This window comes from Cnephaeus nilssonii, assembly GCF_951640355.1.
Source record: "Cnephaeus nilssonii genome assembly, chromosome: 17".
In the NCBI taxonomy this organism is placed as follows: domain Eukaryota; kingdom Metazoa; phylum Chordata; class Mammalia; order Chiroptera; family Vespertilionidae; genus Cnephaeus; species Cnephaeus nilssonii.
In genome coordinates this window covers 30,683,666-30,703,818 of record NC_137088.1, presented here as the reverse complement: position 1 = coordinate 30,703,818, position 20,153 = coordinate 30,683,666, and the positions used below count along the sequence as shown (strand labels likewise).

Here is a 20,153-nt window from a genome sequence, read left to right as displayed (position 1 = left end):
GGCTATTCTAAAATGAGTATATTATTTGAAAATTACCTCCATTTGTGGAAGTTAACATTTTAGAACATAAACCATTCAGCTCAATTTTAACATTCATTTCTGTTTGGCAGAGTTGAATGTTTGCCAGTAGGCAGAATAGAGAAGGGAAAAAATTTTTGCTTCCTTTTAAAAGGCCACTAAATTTTAACTCCTTTTTTGATTTTTTAAGACTTTCAAAAAGCACCAGCATTTATTAAATTTAATTGACCATAAAAGATCTATAGAAAGATCCTTTTTCTGTTTGTAATCAGAACAGATACATTTGGAATATTGAAATAACCAAATTTGCTTACTTAGTTGAATTTACCCAGTGTTTTTTTTTAAAGAGTTTTTTGGGCTTAGTAATTCTATAATAACTTTAAAATTTTATTTTAATCAAATGCATTTTTAAAATCTTTGTTACAGTTTTTCTTCTCAAATTAAGTGTAAAAAGGATTTCTTTTGAGTTTACTTCTTAATGATTTTTTTGAACATGTTATATAATTATATTTATTATGGGCCTTGTTTAAATTGTTTCTATAGTTAGACCACATGCACATTACTTACTCTGAAAAGAACTAATTTTGTCCTTTAGATAGGTTTTATTGTTGTTACATCTTATTTAAATTCAAGCTTAGTTTTCTATGAGCCCTCATAATGGTGGCGTACCAGATGTAAACATTTGGCACATTTGCCTACTTCTCATAGGTAGTGTTCAGTTCTAAGTACTTCCCGATCCTACCCTCCACCAAGAAATACATCATATTATTTTGTATAAAATTATAGACTAGGAAATATTTCTTGCTGTATACTTAAAAGATATCTGAGAAAGAGGTTTTACTATATGTCAACTGTCAGAAAATGGAATGAACTAATTTATGGTTAATATTTCTTTATTTGTACCCTACGGACAGTAATTTTTATATTCAGGAATTTAGCATGCTTATCTCATTTCCATGAGGGAATCTAAAGCATTATTTTCAGATAGTTTAACGTCCTCCATTTTGATGTTAAAAGAAAGCTAGTAGTGTAACTTAATACTGAAGTAGACACCAAAATGTGTGTAAACAAGTGTGTGAAAGCATGAATTTCACAATCCTAATATCCTTTTTTAGTAGTGTAGAAAAAAATTTAATAGAATAAAAAGTAATGTGGTTTGGCTTTTCTCTCAACCCTGCCCCATTGCCAGTTACAGTAAACTGGTACAAAAGAATGTAAATTGTATTTTCAGTAAACCTACTACCTTAAAAAGGGAAGAGTCAGAAGCCTGGTGCATAGTTTGTACTCTGATTCTACAGGTATAGGCCATAGATGAAAATTCTATGGAAGAGTAGTCTCCCATTAATCCACAGGAAAATACTCTGTGGGCATAATGCAGAAAGGGTTTCAATGGTCTTTGCAGCAGGCAGATAAGTAATTAGTCAGCATTGCTTTTACTATTTATATGGCTGAGTCCGATTATTTCCCTTCCCTGTTGGTTTCTGTAGGTTTCCGTAAACTAAAGAGATGGGTTTTGGTAATTTATTTATGTTTATATAATTGATTTTTAAATAATTATAAATAATCTTACCAAAGTTAATTACTTCTCAATAGTAGGGCTGTTTTTAACGCACAACATAGTTGAACCTCAAGTATTAGAGTATTATCTATCCTTTGCAGTATTGTTTTTGTGGAGTAATGTATTCCAAGTGTTAACTCAAGATGCTGGACCTTTTTTTACTATTGTTTCAGACCCTCAGGAAATGGTGCCCGCTAATTCCTCTATCCATAATGAGGACTGCTGGTCCTTTGTGGCCTTGAGCAAAGTGGGGAGGGGGCCCAATCAGTGATAAAAAGTGGGGTGTGGTGGATATTTCATATCTTTAAACCAGTACTTCTCAAACTTTTTTTAATATTACACTCTTTAGGAGTCTTTTTAGTCTCCTAATAGCCTCATTCCCATGAGATTTTGATACCACAGACAAGTATATGTATGTTTATGTACTGTATGTATATATGTGCTTTAAAATATATGAATAAGTATAAAGCTTATTTTTATTCAATGCAACTTTTAAGAATAATTAAACAAAATTTTAAAATAGGTAAAAGTTAAAATAAAATAACATTTTACCATTTGTTGAAAAATTTTCATGTAATTATGTATATTACAATAAGTTTTATATGTATCAATTTACATAAATGTATATTAATAGCAAGGTAATAAAATCTTTAAAACTTATTCAAGAGCTATTCTGTAAATATAAAACGATTGAAAAATTAAGTTAATTTCTTAAATTATCTTTAGTAAACTTTGAAATTTCTTTGATATAAGGTAATACCTTTTAACTTAGCTATTAGATATTCAGATATTACTGATTTCAGGGGGGCACTGACATAATTAATGAGAGGTTGAATAATTTGTAGAATTAAATAATAAAATGTAAGCTATTTTTATTTAATTCTCAAAGCCCAAATCTCACATACCAGCTCAAATGATATATACAAGGCAGCTTGCAGGTAGTAACAGACCATCTCTTACAACATGACTTCGAGATTGGGGCAGTCAGTTGAGAGAACGTTCTCCACTCATTGCCATCTATTTGCCATAGTTTGTAACTTATCTTGTATGCATTTTGTGTTTTCTCCTTGGACTTGATGTCAGCGATAACCAAGGAAACCCAACAAGATAAATATTAAGGAAAAAGATTTTATTAGATAGAGTTGAGCTTTAGAGTGCTACATTCATAATTACCAAAAAATGTTTTTGCTCTCCATAACCAATTTTCTTCCCACTTAACCATCCCTGATAAGAATGCATGCTATCAACATATCAAAAACATGAGGAAAGAGCTCTTGCCAAGAACAATCTTGATGAGTCTCACTGTGCTCTGATAGGATGCAGATAAAATACAAACTATTTTTACTTAATTCTTTTTTTATATATTTTTATTTATTTCAGAGAGGTAGGGAGAGGGAGAGAGAGAGATAGAAACATCAATGATGTGCCCTGACCGGTTTGGCTCAGTGGATAGAGCGTAAGCCTGTGGACTCAAGGGTCCCAGGTTCGATTCCAGTCAAGGGCATGTAGCTTGGTTGCAGGCACATCCCCAGTAGGGGGTGTGCAGGAGGCAGCTGATTGATGTTTCTCTCTCATCAATGTTTCTGACTCTCTCTCCCTCTCCCTTCCTCTCTGTAAAAAATCAATAAAATATATTTAAAAAAATAAAAAAGAAACATCAATGATGAGAGCCCTAGCTGGTTTGGTTCAGTGGATAGAGCATTAGCCTGCGGACTGAAGGGTCCTGAGTTCGATTCCGGTCCAGGGCACATGCCGGGGTTGCGGGCTCCATCCCCAGTATGGGGCGAGCAGGAGGCAGCCAATCAGTGATTCTCTCCCATCATTGATGTTTCTCTCTCACCCTCTCCCTTCCTCTATGAAATCAATAAAAATTGTATTAAAAAGAAAAAAGAAACATTATTCGTAATTCTTAAATTCTTAGAGCCTAAGTCTTGCACAAAAGCTCAAGAGGTTTGTGCTTTCTGGAACTCAGGTTTCCAAAGATGTGGCCATGTGTACCCAAACCTGTTCTCCACCTGTAGTCCCAGCTTATCTCCCCAAGGGATTCTTTTTTATCCTAAATCTAGACCATTTCTAAGTGGCATCTGCAAGTAGAAGACTAGTTGTATTTGTCTTGTTTATAGAAAATAAACAACTAGTTACTATTTATTTCTAATGAGTTACTTATTATGATTTAGGGTTTAAGCATGTTATGGTCAATAAAAAGTTCCATCAAGTCATAAGATTCTCTTAAAATATTAAGAGTTAAAAGTAAACTCCCTCAAAATAATTTTATGTTGTTATTAATTAACTTTACATGTAATAAATAACTCATTAATTTGAGCATTGCCACTTATATTTGTACTTTGAATTTTACCTTTAAGTATTTCTTGATCATTTTGTGCACACGTACTCTTCCTCACCCTCTCTTGCTTTCCTTTTAAATTATTTAATGGTCATTGATTGTAGAATTCATATATTCAGTGCATCATCTATTTTCAAGTAAGTATTTAATAGCTTTTATTTTCTGCTTATCTATAGAGTATTTCAACTGTGACAGTCTTTATTATTCCATATTAACAGGAATGGATTTTTGAGGCCTCTGTAATTGCAAGTAGGCTTCTCCTTTTGACCCATCTCTTCTCCTAACCCCTATAATTTCTGAACCAGTTTCAATTTTTAAACAGCTTCAGGCACTACTTCAGATTTGGCCTAAACTACCTCCTCGGGAGGCCCTGGAGCTTCTAGATTTCAACTATCCAGATCAGTACGTTCGGGAATATGCTGTAGGCTGCCTGCGACAGATGAGGTATCTCCTGCAGTTGGCTTTTTGGGGGGCAAGGAATTACTTGGGTGTGGATAGAGAAGGTAATGCCTGCTTGAATATCTAATAAGAAAGAAAAAGGGTAGGAATTATTCAGAATTTAAAGCGTTTGTTTTCTCTCTCTCTCTCTCCCTCTCTCTCTCTCTCTGCATTTACTCTATATTGTAAAACAAAAACATACTGGATCAGAGGTCCCCAAGATCACCCTCAGGTTCTATGATTCACTAGGATGACTCATAGGACTCAGCATATAATCATACTCTTGGTTATGATTTATTACAGCAAAAGGATACAGAGCAGAATTGGCAAAGGAAAAAGATTCATGGGGCAAAGTCTGGAGGAAACCAGGCAAGTTTCTAAGGTTCCTTTCCCAGTGGAATCAAACTAAATACACTTAATTTCCCCCAGTAATGAGTTGAAACGACACGTTTGAAATGTCTACAAGGGAAGCATTAGAGACTTGGTGGCTAAACACATAAGCACCCTCTATCTAGCACAAACCAAAATTCTAGAGTTCCAGAAGAAAAATTCAGCATAAAATATACTGTTTGCACAGTTTAGGCACATTGAGCTACTCTTTTCTGTTAGGTTGGTAGAAAGCCTTTTAAATCTGTTTCCAGATGCCAGCCAAGGGCCAGACTTTTTCAAAGGATAGCAGTTAGGCCTGCTGTCTTAACTCCTTTCTATCTACCACTGAGAATTAATAAATGTTAATATTTTGTAATGATTATTTAATTTTTAAGTAAATAACTACAGTTAAAGATGAAGTCCTTGTAGTTTCCTTACTGAGCCCTGATTTTTTCCTTTCATTTTCTAGAGACAGCCATAATCATGAATTTGGTATTTATCCTTCTATACCACACTTTCTGCTTTACCACACTTCTATATCTATAAAAATATAGATACAGAATGATAATATAATACATTTAAAATTCACACAAATGTGTTTTGCTGTGTGTATTGTTTTGCACTTTGTTTTTTTTAAAAATTCAACATTAGGTTTTTAAGGTCAGTCTCTCTCATTACATATAAATGTAGTTTATTCCTTTTACCACTGTGTAATATTCTGTTATAAGGATATATCTTAATTATTTAATTCCCCTATTGAGGAACACTTTAAGTCTTCTCTCGATTTGTCTATTATAAGCAATCCTGCAGTGAATATGCTTGTACAGTCCCCTTTGGTCAAAACTGTGTGGAAATCTATGGCATTTACATGTAAGTTGTGGACTTGAGATTCATATCTTACCCGACTACTGGAATTGCCTCTGATGGGAGTGTGTTTACATGTGAATGGTTTTGGGATGGACATCCAATAGAGAACCACTAATCTTAATTAATTCAACTCATGTTAATTACAATATTATGTTATATTAATTCCGTGGTTCAGTACTCACAAATGCACTCATTTTCTTATCCTTCAGACTACTTAAAGTTAAGATTTTAATTGTACATTCATTATCTGGGAGAAAGAATTACTTAATCCTAATGATAGGAGAGTAAAATAAATTACCACAGTACTGATATAGTTTTTATTTTTTAAAACTGATTGCTTGACTGAGTACACAACATTTTCAACATGACCAGAAATCAGTACTGAATTTTATTGTAACTCTGGCCGATTATACTTGTATCAACCTAAATAATTCAATAAAAATGCCCCATATATCTGTTCTTTGCTCCCTTCCACTCTCCCTCTTGCTGAAATCTTCAGCTTTTCTTGTGTTACTATAATAGTGGAACAGTGAATGTAAGCATGCAACAAGCCTGACCCAAAAGAACCATTGTGTTTCAGTAAGTTAATATTCAATAGTTTGATAGGAAGGGATCTTTTTCTGGCATAGGATGTTAAGTGACTTACTATGTGTTTTTTGTTTGTTTTGTTTTTTCAGCGATGAAGAACTCTCGCAATATCTTTTACAACTGGTGCAAGTTTTAAAATATGAGCCTTTTCTTGATTGTGCCCTCTCTAGATTCCTATTAGAAAGAGCACTTGCTAATCGGAGGATAGGGCAGTTTCTATTTTGGCACCTTAGGTAAGTAAGTGTTTTATAAACATCTCAGGGAATAAGGTATTCCTTCCTGTTTCAAATATATACACATTCTTTAAGTGAGAAAAATTGAATAGAAGCAAGTTGAGAGATTTAGTCAGTTGTGTGATATGAGTCAGATCTTTGTAAGTATCTCTAAATTGGTAATATTACCTTTTCACTCTAAAAAGCAAATAAGGTAATATGTAAAATATTTGGATTTCTTGGAAGAATTAAGTAACTATAAAATTTCATAACTTTTTGTACTATAATGTTTAAAGAATTGAAAAGTTGACCATCCCACCAAAATATTTTAGCAAGAGGATGTATTTTTTTCTTTGGTTGGCATCATAAGTTAATTTTATCTATATATATAAAAGCCAAGCGACTGGATGACTGGAACTACTGGTTGCTATGACACTCACTGCAGCCAGACAACCTGCCCCGATCGGGGGTGGGCCAGCCAGCCAACCTCCTGCGGCCCCTTCTCCCAGCTGGCCCCGCCCCCAATCACCTCCCCCGCCCCTGATCAGCTGGCCAACCTCCCACGTTCCCTCCCCCCCAGCTGACTGGCCCCGATTGGCCCTGATCAGAGAGGGCCGGCCAGACCCCCCACCTGTGCACAAATTTGTGCACCGGGCCTCTAGTCCTATATAATAAAGAGCTAATATGCTAATTAGACTGGACAGCCAAATGTCCTTCTGGATGACCTTCTGGACAAAGCCAGGGCTGCGAGGGCCAAGGCATGCCACCCTGGGAGAGGCGGGGTATAGGCCTGGTCCCGGTGCCCCCTTTCCGCAGAGGCGGTGGGAGGGGGGGCTGCGTGGTCCCAGCATCTCCACAGAGGTGGGGAAGAGGTGGAACTGGGCACTACCACGACACCTCAGCTTCTCACAACCGGGGCCTCAACCTCCCATGGCCCTTCCCCTGGCCAGCCTGCCCCCAATCAGCCTCCCCCCCCACCACCACCAGTGGGCAGAGGGGCAGGGCCAGCTACTAGTTGAGCGGCATTTCCTTCCCTCCCTTTCCCCCTCTCCAGTTCAGCCAGAAGCCGGGCTCACGGCTGGCGAGGCAGCGGCGGTGGCAGGAGCCTCTCCTGCCTCCGCGGCAGTAAGGAGCGAGGGGTCCTGGACTAGGAGAGCCCCAGACTGTGAGAGGGATGTCTGAGTGCCGGCTTGGGCCCAGGGGGATTGGGCCTAAGCCGACAGGTGGACATCCCCCGAGGGGTCCCGGACTACAAGAGGGCGCAGGCCAGGCTGAGGGATAACCCCCCCCCCACCCCCAGTGCCTGAATTTTGTGCGCTGGGCCTCTAGTAATAGAATAAAGAAGTCATTACTTTAGTTTGGTGAATCTGAAGTGTTTGATAAACGATCATAATATTAACTTTCTGCAGATCAGAAGTGCACATTCCTGCTATCTCCATACAGTTTGGTGTCATCCTTGAAGCGTACTGCCGGGGAAGTGTAGGGCACATGAAAGTGCTTTCCAAGCAGGTATCAGCTTCTTTTTTGTTTGTTTGTTTGTTTTAAATATATTTTTATTGATCTCAGAGAGGAAGGGTGAGGGAGAGAGAGATAGAAACATCAATGATGAGAGAGAATCATTGATCGGCTGCCTCCTGTACACCCCCTACTGGGGGTGGAACCCGCAACCCAGGTATGTGCCCTGTCCGTGAATCGAACTGTGACTTCCTGGTTCGGTTCATAGGTCGACACTCAACCTTTAAGCCATGCCAGCTGGGCAATACCAGCTTGTTTTAATCTTCATATTCAATTTGCCACATGGTACTTGATAAATTGTATAATTTCTTCCATTTCATTACTTATAGAGGCTTTAGTGACTGAATCTTAACATATTTTTTAAAATAAAAATTTAAGTCAAAAAATGAAGTTTCAACAATTTCAGCAGAAGATCCAGGAGAGCTAATAGTATATAAGTTTTGGTCTGAAAGAGGACAAGCTTGGCACCTAAGGAGAGCCCATGTTTCAGTTCAAGTCCAAAAGCAGGAAAAGACCTTTGTCCATGTTCAGTGCAGTAAGACAGGTGGAATTTCTTCTTTCTCTTTTGTTCTATTCAAAATTTCATGCTTGGATGAGGCCCACTCCCATAGGGAGGGCAATCTGCTTTTTTCAGTCTACTGATTCAGATGCTAATCTCACCTGAAAACACCCTCACAGACACACCCAGAATAATTTTGGACCAAATATCTGGACACTCCATTGCCCAGTCAAGTTAATACATCAAATTAACTATGGCAGATGAAGCATCCATATGCAGAATGTTAAACCATACTTAATCTCCAAATAAGGGCAATAACAAGGTGAAAATTTCACCTAACCTGATACAACTACCCTGAGTATAATTAAAAATGACTGACCGCCCTAACTGGTTTGGCTCAGTGGATAGAGCGTCGGCCTGCGGACTGAAAGGTCCCAGGTTCGATTCCAGGCAAGGGCATGTATCTTGGTTGTGGGCACATCCCCTGTAGGAGGTGTGCAGGAGGCAGCTGATTGATGTTTCTCTCTCATCGATGTTTCTAACTCTCTCTCCTTCTCACTTCCTCTCTGTAAAAAATCAATAAGATATATATTTTTTTAAAAAATGATTGACCTCTTTCCCAGAAGAGGAGGCTCCTTGAGTGATGTTTATTCTTCTCCTTGATATACTATAAATTAAATACTATGATGTAAAATTAACAAAATTTAAATACTTTAATATAAAGTTAATTTATCTTATGTTCTGTGATAAGGAAAAAAGAGCAAGAAGAAACAGGCATTTTCTATAAACATACCACATACAAACACATAACAAAATGAGGAGATATTCATGACAATTAGTCCTCATTTTCGTAAATGGTCACATGGTCATAGCTGGTGTTTATTACTACCTTCTTCCAACCTATTCTGTATTTCCTTTGCCTTTAGCAAGTTCCTCAGTTGGTTGTGGTTTTTTACCTGCTGGAATGACTCAAATCTTCATTCTTGAAGAGTGTAGGCCATTAGTAGTTCTGCCTGGATTGGCTTATAATTTTCCATTGACCTTAATCACAGAGCCTGATAATGCCAAGCGATCTATATTCTAGACATATTCTTCCCTACCTCCATTGTGGAGTAGTAGGCCAATTTCACCTTGGTAGTCAGGATCAATTACTCCAGCCAGCTTCGTGACGCCCTTCTTCTTTGCCTGTTCTCCCACGAGGACCGCAAAATGGGCTGGAAAGGAGTCTTCAAGTTCCATGGCATCATTGTTGTGTCTTCCAGTGGAAGATTCTTCCCTTTGTAACTAAGATAACTATGCCAGGAGAGCATAAGGTCACAGGAACAGGAAACAAAAGTTTTGCTAGTGGATTACCATGAGAGTAATAGTGGTACCATCTCCATTTCCACACCTTGATTCTAAGACCCATGAATCCGAGCTATGGGAGAAACAGCACCATATATTGGCCACTGATTCAGAGCACATTCAGCCTTCTGGGGAACCTTGCCCCAGCTCTGGAAGGTATTATCACATAGCTGGTGTTGTAACTGAGTCTTAAAAAGGCCATTTCACTGTTCTATAAAGCCAACTACTTTAGGGTGGTGGGGAATATGGTAAGACCAGTGAATTCCATGAGCACCGAGCCCATTGCTGTATTTCATTTTTTGTGAAATGATTTTCTTGTTCAGAAGCAATGCTATATAAAATACCACAATGATAGATAAGGTGTTCTGTAAGTCCATGGATGGTAGTTTTAGCAGAAGCATTGAATGCAGGGAAGGCAAATTCGTAGCCACTGCACTTCTCTAACTCATTTGCATTGCCAGAGAAACTCCCATAGGTTTTCAGAGATAATTTTAATATTGATGACTTTTAATTCATGTTGAAACAAATTATATCTGATCCCTCCCTTTTAGAAAGGCCTTTAATGATGGCAATAATAGCTAAGCACTTATTATGGGCCATTTATTCTTCACAACAATTTGAGATTGATACTATTAATTCCCTTAACTTTATAGTCCCCTTAAATCTATCTCATACCTATCAATGTCTCATGTGTTCATGGCTACCACCCTAGTTTCACTCATTATCTTCTCACCTGTATGTCTTCATTAACCTCCTAAATCAGTGATGGCGAACCTCTGACACGCGTGTCAGTGCCATTTCTGATGACATGCGGCCGCTGAGGCGGCCGCATGCCGAGGCTGAAACATTTATGTTATTTAAACTATAAATATCGCAAAATAATGTTTTTTCCTCAAAGGGACACACTACCCGAGTTATGCTCAGTTTTTTGGCGAAGTTTGAAACACCAAGCTCAAAAGGTTGCCCATCACTGTCCTAAATTGTACCTTTTCTTTTCATTCTTTCCCCCCCTCCTTTCACCCCTTTTCTTTACAGATAAAGTTATGTTTTTAAAATGTAGATGTATTATGTCATTTCCCTTTTTACAATCCCTGCAGTAATTTTTATTGCATGGAGAATAAAAATTCAAACTCTTTGTCAAAGTCTGTAAGGCCACACTTGATGAAGTCCCTACTTCTTTGGCTTCACTCATATGCTCAAATCACACTGGACATCTTGGTTCTCTGGAGACCTCAGTTTGACTTTTATAACAGCAATCATATGACATATGTATGATCATATTAGTCTTATTTTTTTCCTATACTGATGAATTGCAAGGGGAAGACTACCCTTTACATGGCAGTTCTTGTTATCACTGTAAAGCTATAAAAAGACAAGGTGTTGAAGCACTTATGGCCATATGGGTATTCAGGACACTGTTCCAGGAAATAGATATCAACACATTAGTGATGGGGCATGAAAATTCCGAACTGTACAAACATGAAAGAAATTAAAATTTGAAATACTTCTAAAAGTTCCTGTTTGCATAGCCCATTTTTTAGCTGGTTCCCTTTTCACCACTGTTTGTACAGCTTCTGGAATTGTTGAGAAACGAAGTGTCTGTGGTTTTGACAGATGACTAACTTGGCAGGTTGGTCAGCCATCTCAATTTTATATCAAGCTAATAGAAATTTCCCAGTTTCCTGTGAATAAGCCCCCAGCCTGTCTGTAGAAACTGTATGCCTGAATTCACCTCCCTACAGAGTCTTAATAGTTTTCTTGAATAGGAGCAGAGTTCGAAAATGAAAATATGGTATAAAATAAATCTCATGTTCATGGAAATTCAAGCCATGGTATTCATAATGTTTTTTTGTATACATATTTTATATGCTTGTTATATACAACTTATACATACTTTGTTTTTATCATTAGTTGTTTCCAGTTTTAATGCCATAATGATAAATTATTTTGATTTGTGGTTGGCCAAGGCTGTCTTATGGAATTTTACATAACATGATGGAAAGACCCTCAGTTATTAGACAAGTTACCTTTTAAACACAGTGGTTTTGATTAAGTTGGCCATTGTTGATTGACCTTGTACTTCTTGCATAAACTTTTTTTATTTGCATAAGTTTTGATAGCCAGTGTCCTCATTATAAAAACAAGTCATTAATTTAGACTTGGACAACAAATACTGTGTCTGTATTTTTATTTATTACACAAAAAATCCATTTAAACATACTATTAATGGAAAGAGAATATACTGAGAAGATGACATATAAGAATGATGACAAGAAGCAGGTAGTAAGGTTGAATATTAGGAACCCCAGGTTACTTGTACATAAATTTTCCTCTTAAACTATGGAGTTGGCCAAATGGAGTGTTTCAGGTTAGTTGTGTTTTAAATTCTATTACTTAGTGAGTTGTAGAGTTCTGTGTAGTTTAAGTTTCATACTTATCTTTTTATCCACAATCTATGTCCCTTTACTTTTTCCTGATTGATAAGATTCCATTTAAGAAAAGGGTTAAAGAAAGTTTGAAAAATGATGTTTTAAGTAACAAGTGATAAAAGTAAGTTTTTTATGCTGTTGTATCTGTTTTTCATAAGCCAAGTACTGTTTTTACTTTAGCTGGTTGGGGTGTGTGTGGGGTTGGGGGAGTGTTCTGAGTGGTTGCTGATTAATATGATCAAATTGTGTCATAGTACTTTGTATTATTTTTAACCATGAATTAATTTTGGTGGTGGGGAAACTTATTTTCCAGGTTGAAGCACTCAATAAATTAAAAACTTTAAATAGTTTAATCAAACTGAATGCAATGAAGCTAAACAGAGCCAAAGGCAAAGAGGCCATGCACACTTGTTTAAAACAGAATGCTTACCGGGAAGCCCTCTCTGACCTGCAGTCCCCTCTGAACCCATGTGTCATCCTCTCGGAACTCTAGTAAGTGACAGTCTGTGCTATGTTCAGTGGATGTTACATGAAAACAGCAATAAAGAAAGGATTTCTAAGTGACTGCCTTGGAGGAGGAAAAGGGCCACGTATTAGCACCAATAAGTGGAATATAATTAAAGAAGGGAAACCTTAAATGTCCTCAAAGGTTATTCTTGTGTTCAATGGGATGTATGTCTGCTAGCTAAATTTACCTGTGGGGTTAGTGAAAGTTATTACAAGTTCACTTCCTTTCAAGTGTATATACTAGTAATTAAATTTATTTTCTATTACTGGTTTCTAAGAGTTGAAAATTCTATGTAAGTAAAAATGTTGCTACCCATCATTTGATAATTAACTTATTTTAAAATTATTTACTAACCAGCTTTCCTATTTCAAAATGAGACCTTGAATAAATTTGGAAAATTATTTCTCACTTTTTCATTCTCTATAGAAGCAATAATGGAGAAGTAATAATATGTATTCAGTATATCAGTATTCAAAATTGACCCCTTTTTAAGAAATTAAGAATGAACTCTCAATAATTTTAATTTAATAATATTATTGACTATACATAACAACATAAAGAAGAATAAGGAAAAGAAAGGAGGACTTTTAAATGTAGGTAGTAAGAAGGGTAAACCTGGGTTTTTAGTCCAGCCCATCTGGCATCACTACATGCTTTTCTGCCAAGAGGAAATGCTCTAGTTCTGACTTCTGTAGACTGGAACAGGTGAGGGGTTCTCCCTGGACTAGTATATCACAGCAAAATTATAATCTTGTCCTGTCTTTAAATTGAAGTGGGCTAATTTTCCCCTTGTTTGATTTCAGTGTTGAAAAGTGTAAATACATGGATTCTAAAATGAAGCCGTTGTGGCTGGTATACAACAACAAGGTATTTGGTGAGGATTCAGTCGGCGTGATTTTTAAAAATGGTGATGGTATGTACTGAAGTTTTTATAGTGCCAAATTTCTTAGTATTTCTTCTTTTGTTGTTGGTTTCTTTATCTGAAATGTGTAAATGTTAACAGCAAATGGCATTCAAAAGAGCTAGCTATCAGTGGTCGTGAGGTTGAATTCATCATGTCCTAAATCCACCCCCCCCCCCCTTTTTGGAAATTGACTTCTACAGCTTACTTACATACATTGTTCTAATATACCTTCCCTTTTCCCCCTACAAAATACGAAGTCTATTCCTTTGGTAAAAAGCTTGTGAAATACAACAGAATATTTCCAGTAATATATTCATACATCTTATTTCAGTGATAACAATTTTGATATTGCTGCCATAGTTTTGTTTTTTAAAATACCTTACTGAGTCCTGGCATGTGTGGCTTAGTTGGTTGGGTGTCATTCTGTGCGCCAGTTCGATTCTTGGTCATGGCACATGTCTGGGTTGTGGGCTCGATCCCCAGTAAGAGGTGTGCAGGAGGCAGCCAACCAGTGTTTCATTGGGTTATTAATAGGAATTAAGTGAGATAACAAGTAAATGTGCTTAGCATAATATGTACTTACAACTACTTTTAAAAGAAGTTGTAGTGTTTTGCCAGACATTTACATCACTTGACCATATGAATGTCATTATGTAGAAGTCACTACTTTCACAGCCTCTGTTACCTGAAAATTACCCCTGGACATCATAAATAAAATAAGCTATTACTGTTTTGTGAACGCATCATGCAGTTATTACTTTAGCAATTCTTGAGAACTTCCTGTGTATCCCTAAAATTAAAAAAGAAGGAAAAAAATTAGTGTGAATTGTGTGGATGCTTTAATATAACATTACTGTGTTAAAGCTGTATTATAATTAGTAGAGTAGCTTACACATGGTAAACTAATATATTTTTACACTCCATTTTTAAAATTGTGTTACTGAGATGTGCTAACCAACAAACCTTAATGAATATGATCAACTTTAAAACTTTGGGGAAAAAATTATCAGAGCATTTGCCAATGGTTTTAGTTAATTCTGGCTGCATCAGCTAATCTTAAGTTAATGTTAGCAATTATAAAATGGAAAACATTTGTAATAATGAGGGTTTTTTCTCTTAGATTTACGACAGGATATGTTGACACTCCAAATGCTGCGCTTGATGGATTTACTCTGGAAAGAAGCCGGTCTGGATCTTCGGTGAGATTTCTAGTGAATTATTATTATTATTTTTTAAATATTAGTTACAAGTTGTTTTTTTAAATATATTTTTATTGAATTCAGAGAGGAAGAGAGAGGGAGAGAGGGATAGAAACATCAATAATGAGCCATCGATCAGCTGCCTCCTGCACACGCCCCACTGAGGATTGAGCCCGCAACCCAGGCATGTGCCCTGACCAGGAATTGAACCTGGGCCCCTGCAGTCCGCAGGCCAGTGTTCTATCCACTGAGCCAAACTGGCCAGGCACTAGTGAATTATTTTTGTCTCATGTTATATTCCTTCCACAGCAGAATTTTTAAAATTTATTGATTCCTTCCCTCCTGTTATTATTAATTTTTTATAATAATATTTATGTACCTTTTTATAGCTTGCAGTGCACTCTCAAATATATTATCTTATTTAAACCTCATCAGGTGTAGAACTAGATTTGTGATGGTGAATTCAGAAAGAAGGAATCGGTTTACTCTCAGGGAGGAATCACGGGGTTATGGAGTGACAAGGCCAGCGAAAGGATTGCCCTTCTTTTTAGCCTAGTAACATTGTTTTCTCTGCCTTCCTGAGAGCCAAGAGTTTTGGTAAACTTTTAGGGCTTTTAAGTTACCACCATTATTAAGGGTGGACAGCGAGCAGGAAAGGCTTATGGCAACAGAAAAAAGGAAACATACTGGATTTTAAAAGTTTAATTATTATCAAATATTCTAAGGGTAAAGAGCAGATGATAATTGCAAATGAAATGTTGATGTACTTATATAAAAACTAGAGGCCCAGTGCACGAATTTGTGCACGGGTGGGGTCTGGCCAGCCCAGCCCCAATCGGGGCAGATCAGGGCTAGGCCTGTCAGGAGGAGAAGATGGCAGGAGGTTGGCCAGCCAGCCTGCCCCATCAGGGCCCGATCAGGGGGGCTGGCTCGGGGGAGGGACCACAGGTGATTGGGGGCGGGGCTGGCCAGGGGGAGGGGCTGTGGATGGTGGGCCAGTCGGCCCCGCCCCCGATTGGGGTGGAGGGTGCCAACCAGGGGCCAGCAGCCGGGGGGGAAGGGCCATGGGTGTTTAGCCAGCTGGCCCTGCCCCTGATCAGGGTGGGGGAGCCGATCTGGGGTGGGGCCGAGTGGAGGGAGGGGCTGCGGGCCATCAGGGTAATGGGGGCCTGCTGGCCGGGAGGGCTACAGGAGGTTGGCTGACTGGCCCCACCCCCTGTTGGAGTGGGGAAGGTGATCAGGGGCGGGGCCAGCCAGGGGGATGGGCTGCGGGCCTATCATATTGGGGCGGGCCGATCGGGGGCCGGGGGGATGGGCCACAGGAGGTTGGCTGGCCGGCCCCACCCCCTGATCAGGCCAATTTGCTGGCCACAGTGGACATCATAGCGACTGGTCATCAGTCGTCCTGGTCATGATGGATGCTGGCTATATATATATATATATAAAGATTTGAATGTTAACCAAGAAAATTAAAAGTCAGACCTCACACTAGGCATTATATTCATAATGAATAAGATGGGGGGTAATAATTCTAAATATTTAAAGAGCTCATAAAAATAAATATATTGGAAAAAGTGTGAAAAGACTATTTATACAAGATATAAAATAAATAAACTAATAATTGCTGGTATGTGAACACTGTCAGTTCCAATGTAAAAGTACAGATTACAAGAACAATTGGATAGCATTGATTGCCTAGCCAAGGTTTTGTTAAATGATAGTCTAGTCTAGGAGACTATTGGAGCAACAAAAATGCAAGTATTTTTATAAACCACTGTAAGTTAATATAATCCTCTGTGTAGCAAGTTTATTTAGACCCTGCATCTAATCTTTCCAGAACTTACTTTAAAATTAGAAATTTGGAAAGAAATATATGCACAAAGATATTTACCCTTGCTTTATATACAAATTTAAAAATTGGACTATCCTTTTGAATATTTGTTCAATAGTAGGATAACAGTTTAAAAAATTACTAACTTTTCCAGTCTGACCAGAAACCTCCAGGTATTTTAAAAATATTGTTTATAGAGAATTGCTAACAATTTGGAGAAAGTGATTACCTTCAAATATCAAATGAAGTATTTGATGCAAGAGTATTTTTATAAAATTACTAGAGGCCCAGTGCACGATATTTGTGCACTGAGGGGGGAAGGGGATCCCTCAGCCCAGTCTGCGCCCTCTCGCAGTCCGAGACCCCCAGGGATTGGGCCTAAGCTGGCAGGTGGACATCCCTCTTGCAGTCCGGGACCCATTGCTCCTTACCACCTGCCTGCTCGCTGCTCCTTACTGCTCGGCACACTGCTCCTTAGCGCTGCTGCGGAGGTGGGAGAGGTGCTCGCCAGCCATGAGCCCAGCTTCTCGCTGAGCGGTGCTCCCCCTGTGGGAGCACATTGACCACCAGGAGGCAGCTCCTGCGTTGAGCGTCTGCCCCCTGGTGGTCAGTGCGCATCATAGCGACCAGTCGTTCTGGTTGTTCTACCATAACAGTCGCTTAGGCTTTTATTATATAGATTTCAACCATGTTAAAAATTCACTGAACAATGACAAACTGATGTTGACAGAAACTAATGTCAATAGTCATTTCAGGTGGTAGGATTGAAAATGATTCCCCTCTCCCCGCCCCACCCCCCCTTGTGTATCTATTTCTCTAGTTTTCTACAATGGCAATCTCTTTTACTCAAGGAGAAAAAAAACATTAAGCATGTTTCATGATATAGCATAGGTCCATACAGTTTTTAAACTTTTAAAATGCTAGTTAATAATATTTAACTTTATCATTTACCTAATTCTATATTTTTTTAATTGTGGACTGTTTCAAACATGAAAGTACAGAAGAAAATTTACAGCAAGTTTTATATTCTGATGTTCAGATTTAATAAGCATATATTTAGCAATTAAGTGACAGATGTTAGCATGTTTCCATATGTTGGCCAGCTTTTTATTGTGCTGTTGGTCATTTGCGTGTGTTCTTTGGAGAAATATCTTTTCAGGTCTTTTGCTCCTTTTTGAATTGAGTTATTTGTCTTTTAATATTTGAGTTATAAGAATTTTTTATATATTTTAGATACTAGAACCCCCTATTACATAAACTATTTGCAAATATTTTCTTTTAATCTTTTTATATGGTATGTGGCAGGAGTCTAATTTTATTATTTTAAATTCGATATCCAGTTATCTTAGCACCATTTGTTGGAAAGATGTTCTTTCTTCATTGAACACCAGTTGACTAAATTTGAGAGTTTTTTCTGTACTTGAAATTTTGTTGTTGTTGTTGTTGTTTTGTTATTCCTTGCCCGGGGATATTTTCCCATTTATTTTTAGAAAGAGTAAAAGAGAGAGAGAAACATCAATGTGAGAGAAACATTGATTGGTTGCCTCCTGCATGAGTCTCACAGCCTGCAACCAAGGTCTGTGCCCTTGACTGGAATCGAACCGGGGACCCTTTGGTCCACAGGCCGATGCTCTATCCACTGAGCCAAACCAGTTAGGACTGTACTCTAAATTTTATTTCATTGATCTACATGTCTGTCTTTGTCATAGGCTTTATTACTGTGGCTTTTTAATACGTTTTAAAATTGGAAAATGTGAGTCCAGCTTTTGTTCTTCCTCTTTATTTATCTGGGAATTTCTTAATTTCTCCATTGTGTTTAAAGAATAATTTTAATGGACAGTGAATTCTTGTTTGAGTCTTTTAGCACTTTGAATGTCATGTTACCTTCTGGCCTTTAAGGTTTCTAAGGAGGAATCAGTTGTTAATTTATTTCAGAGAGGAAGGGAGAATGAGAGAGATAGAAACATCAATGATGAGAGGGAATCATTGATCGGCTGTCTCTTGCATGCTCCATACTGGGGATCAAGCCTGAAACCCAGGCATATGCCCTGACTGGGAATCGAATCATGACCTTGTGGTCCACTGTCATCCACTGAGCCCTGCCAGCTGGGCTCTATTTTTTAATCTTGACAGTTTGACTATAATGTGTCTAATCCTACTTGGTATTTATCACATTTTAAATTTGTTGAGCTTCTTGGATGTGTAGGTTATTGTTTTACATCAAATTTCAGAAATTTTCAGCTCTACTTTTTCAATTTTTGTTTGTTTGTTTGTTTCTTTTTTCTTCTCCTTATGAGATTGCCATTATGTACTTGTTGATATGCTGGATGGTATTCTACAGTTCCCTGAAGCTCATTTTTTTCTTCACTCTTTCTTCATTCTTTGACCTATCTTCAAATTTGTCTACTCTTTCTTATGGCTGCTCATATCTGTTGTTGTGTTCCTCTAGGGAATTTCATATTTAGTTATTGTTCTTTTCAACTTCAGAATTTCTATTTGGTTAATTTTTAATAATTCCTGCCTATTGATAGTCTCTTCTTGGCAATTAATTATTCTCATATTTTTCTTTAGTTCTTTAGAAGTGGTTTCTTTTTTTTAAAAAATATATTATATTGATTTGTTACAGAGAGGGAGGGAGAAGGATAGAGAGTTAGAAACATTGATGAGAGAGAAACATCAACCAGCTGCCTCCTCCACACCTCCTGCAACCTACTGGGGATGTGACCGCAACCAAGTACATGCCCTTGACTGGAATTGAACCTGGGACCTTTCAGTCCACAGACTGACGCTCTATCCACTGAGCCAAACTGGTTAGGGCTAGAAATAGTTTCTTTCAGTTCTTTGAACATACTGAAAATAGGTGTTATAAAATTTTTGTTTAATATGTTCAACATTGGGGTTTGTGTGTCTCTTTTTAAAAAAAAAGATATTTCTATTGATTTCAGTGAGGAAGAGAGAGGGAGAGAGAGATAGAAACATCAATGATGAGAGAGAGTCATTGATCAGCTACCTCCTGCACGCCCCCTACTGGGGATCAAGCCTGCAACCCAGGTATGTGCCCTTGACCGGAATCAAACCCAGGACCCTTCAGTCCACAGGCTGACACTCTATCCACTGAGCCAAACAAGCTAGGGTGTGCGATTCCTTTTTAACAGCAGAGAAAATTAAGTCTCAAAGGATATTAAATAATTTGTCAAAACTTACAAAAATATTAATTAGCAGAGCCACATTCAAATCCAGCTCTGTTATACTCTAAACTTGATGTCTTTCTATTATTTTACCAGTCTAAACGAGAAAACAATTATGGTAAGATATATCTAGTACCTCTCCCCTTCTTTAAAAATGTGTTTTTATTGATTTTTTTAGAGAGAGAGAAACATCATCGATTGGCTGCCTTCTGCATGCCTCCTACTGGGGGTCGAGCCTGCAACCTTGCCATGTGCCTTGAACGGGAATCGAACCAGTGACCTCTTGGTTCCTGGGTCAACGCTCAACTGCTGAGCCATACCGGTTGGGCTATATAGTAATTT

At 37.9% G+C, this 20,153-nt stretch overlaps 1 protein-coding gene across 1 annotated transcript in view; it reads left to right on the top strand.

Moving 5' to 3' along the window:
• PIK3CB (phosphatidylinositol-4,5-bisphosphate 3-kinase catalytic subunit beta) overlaps positions 1-20,153 on the top strand; it is a 144,246-nt gene that overhangs the window by 108,910 nt on the left and 15,183 nt on the right. The window contains exons 14-19 of the mRNA XM_079794467.1: positions 4,243-4,364; positions 6,272-6,415; positions 7,804-7,903; positions 12,495-12,673; positions 13,493-13,602; positions 14,714-14,792. Of these exons, the coding sequence (XP_079650593.1) occupies positions 4,243-4,364; positions 6,272-6,415; positions 7,804-7,903; positions 12,495-12,673; positions 13,493-13,602; positions 14,714-14,792 (734 nt within the window). The remainder of the gene's footprint in view (positions 1-4,242; positions 4,365-6,271; positions 6,416-7,803; positions 7,904-12,494; positions 12,674-13,492; positions 13,603-14,713; positions 14,793-20,153) is intronic.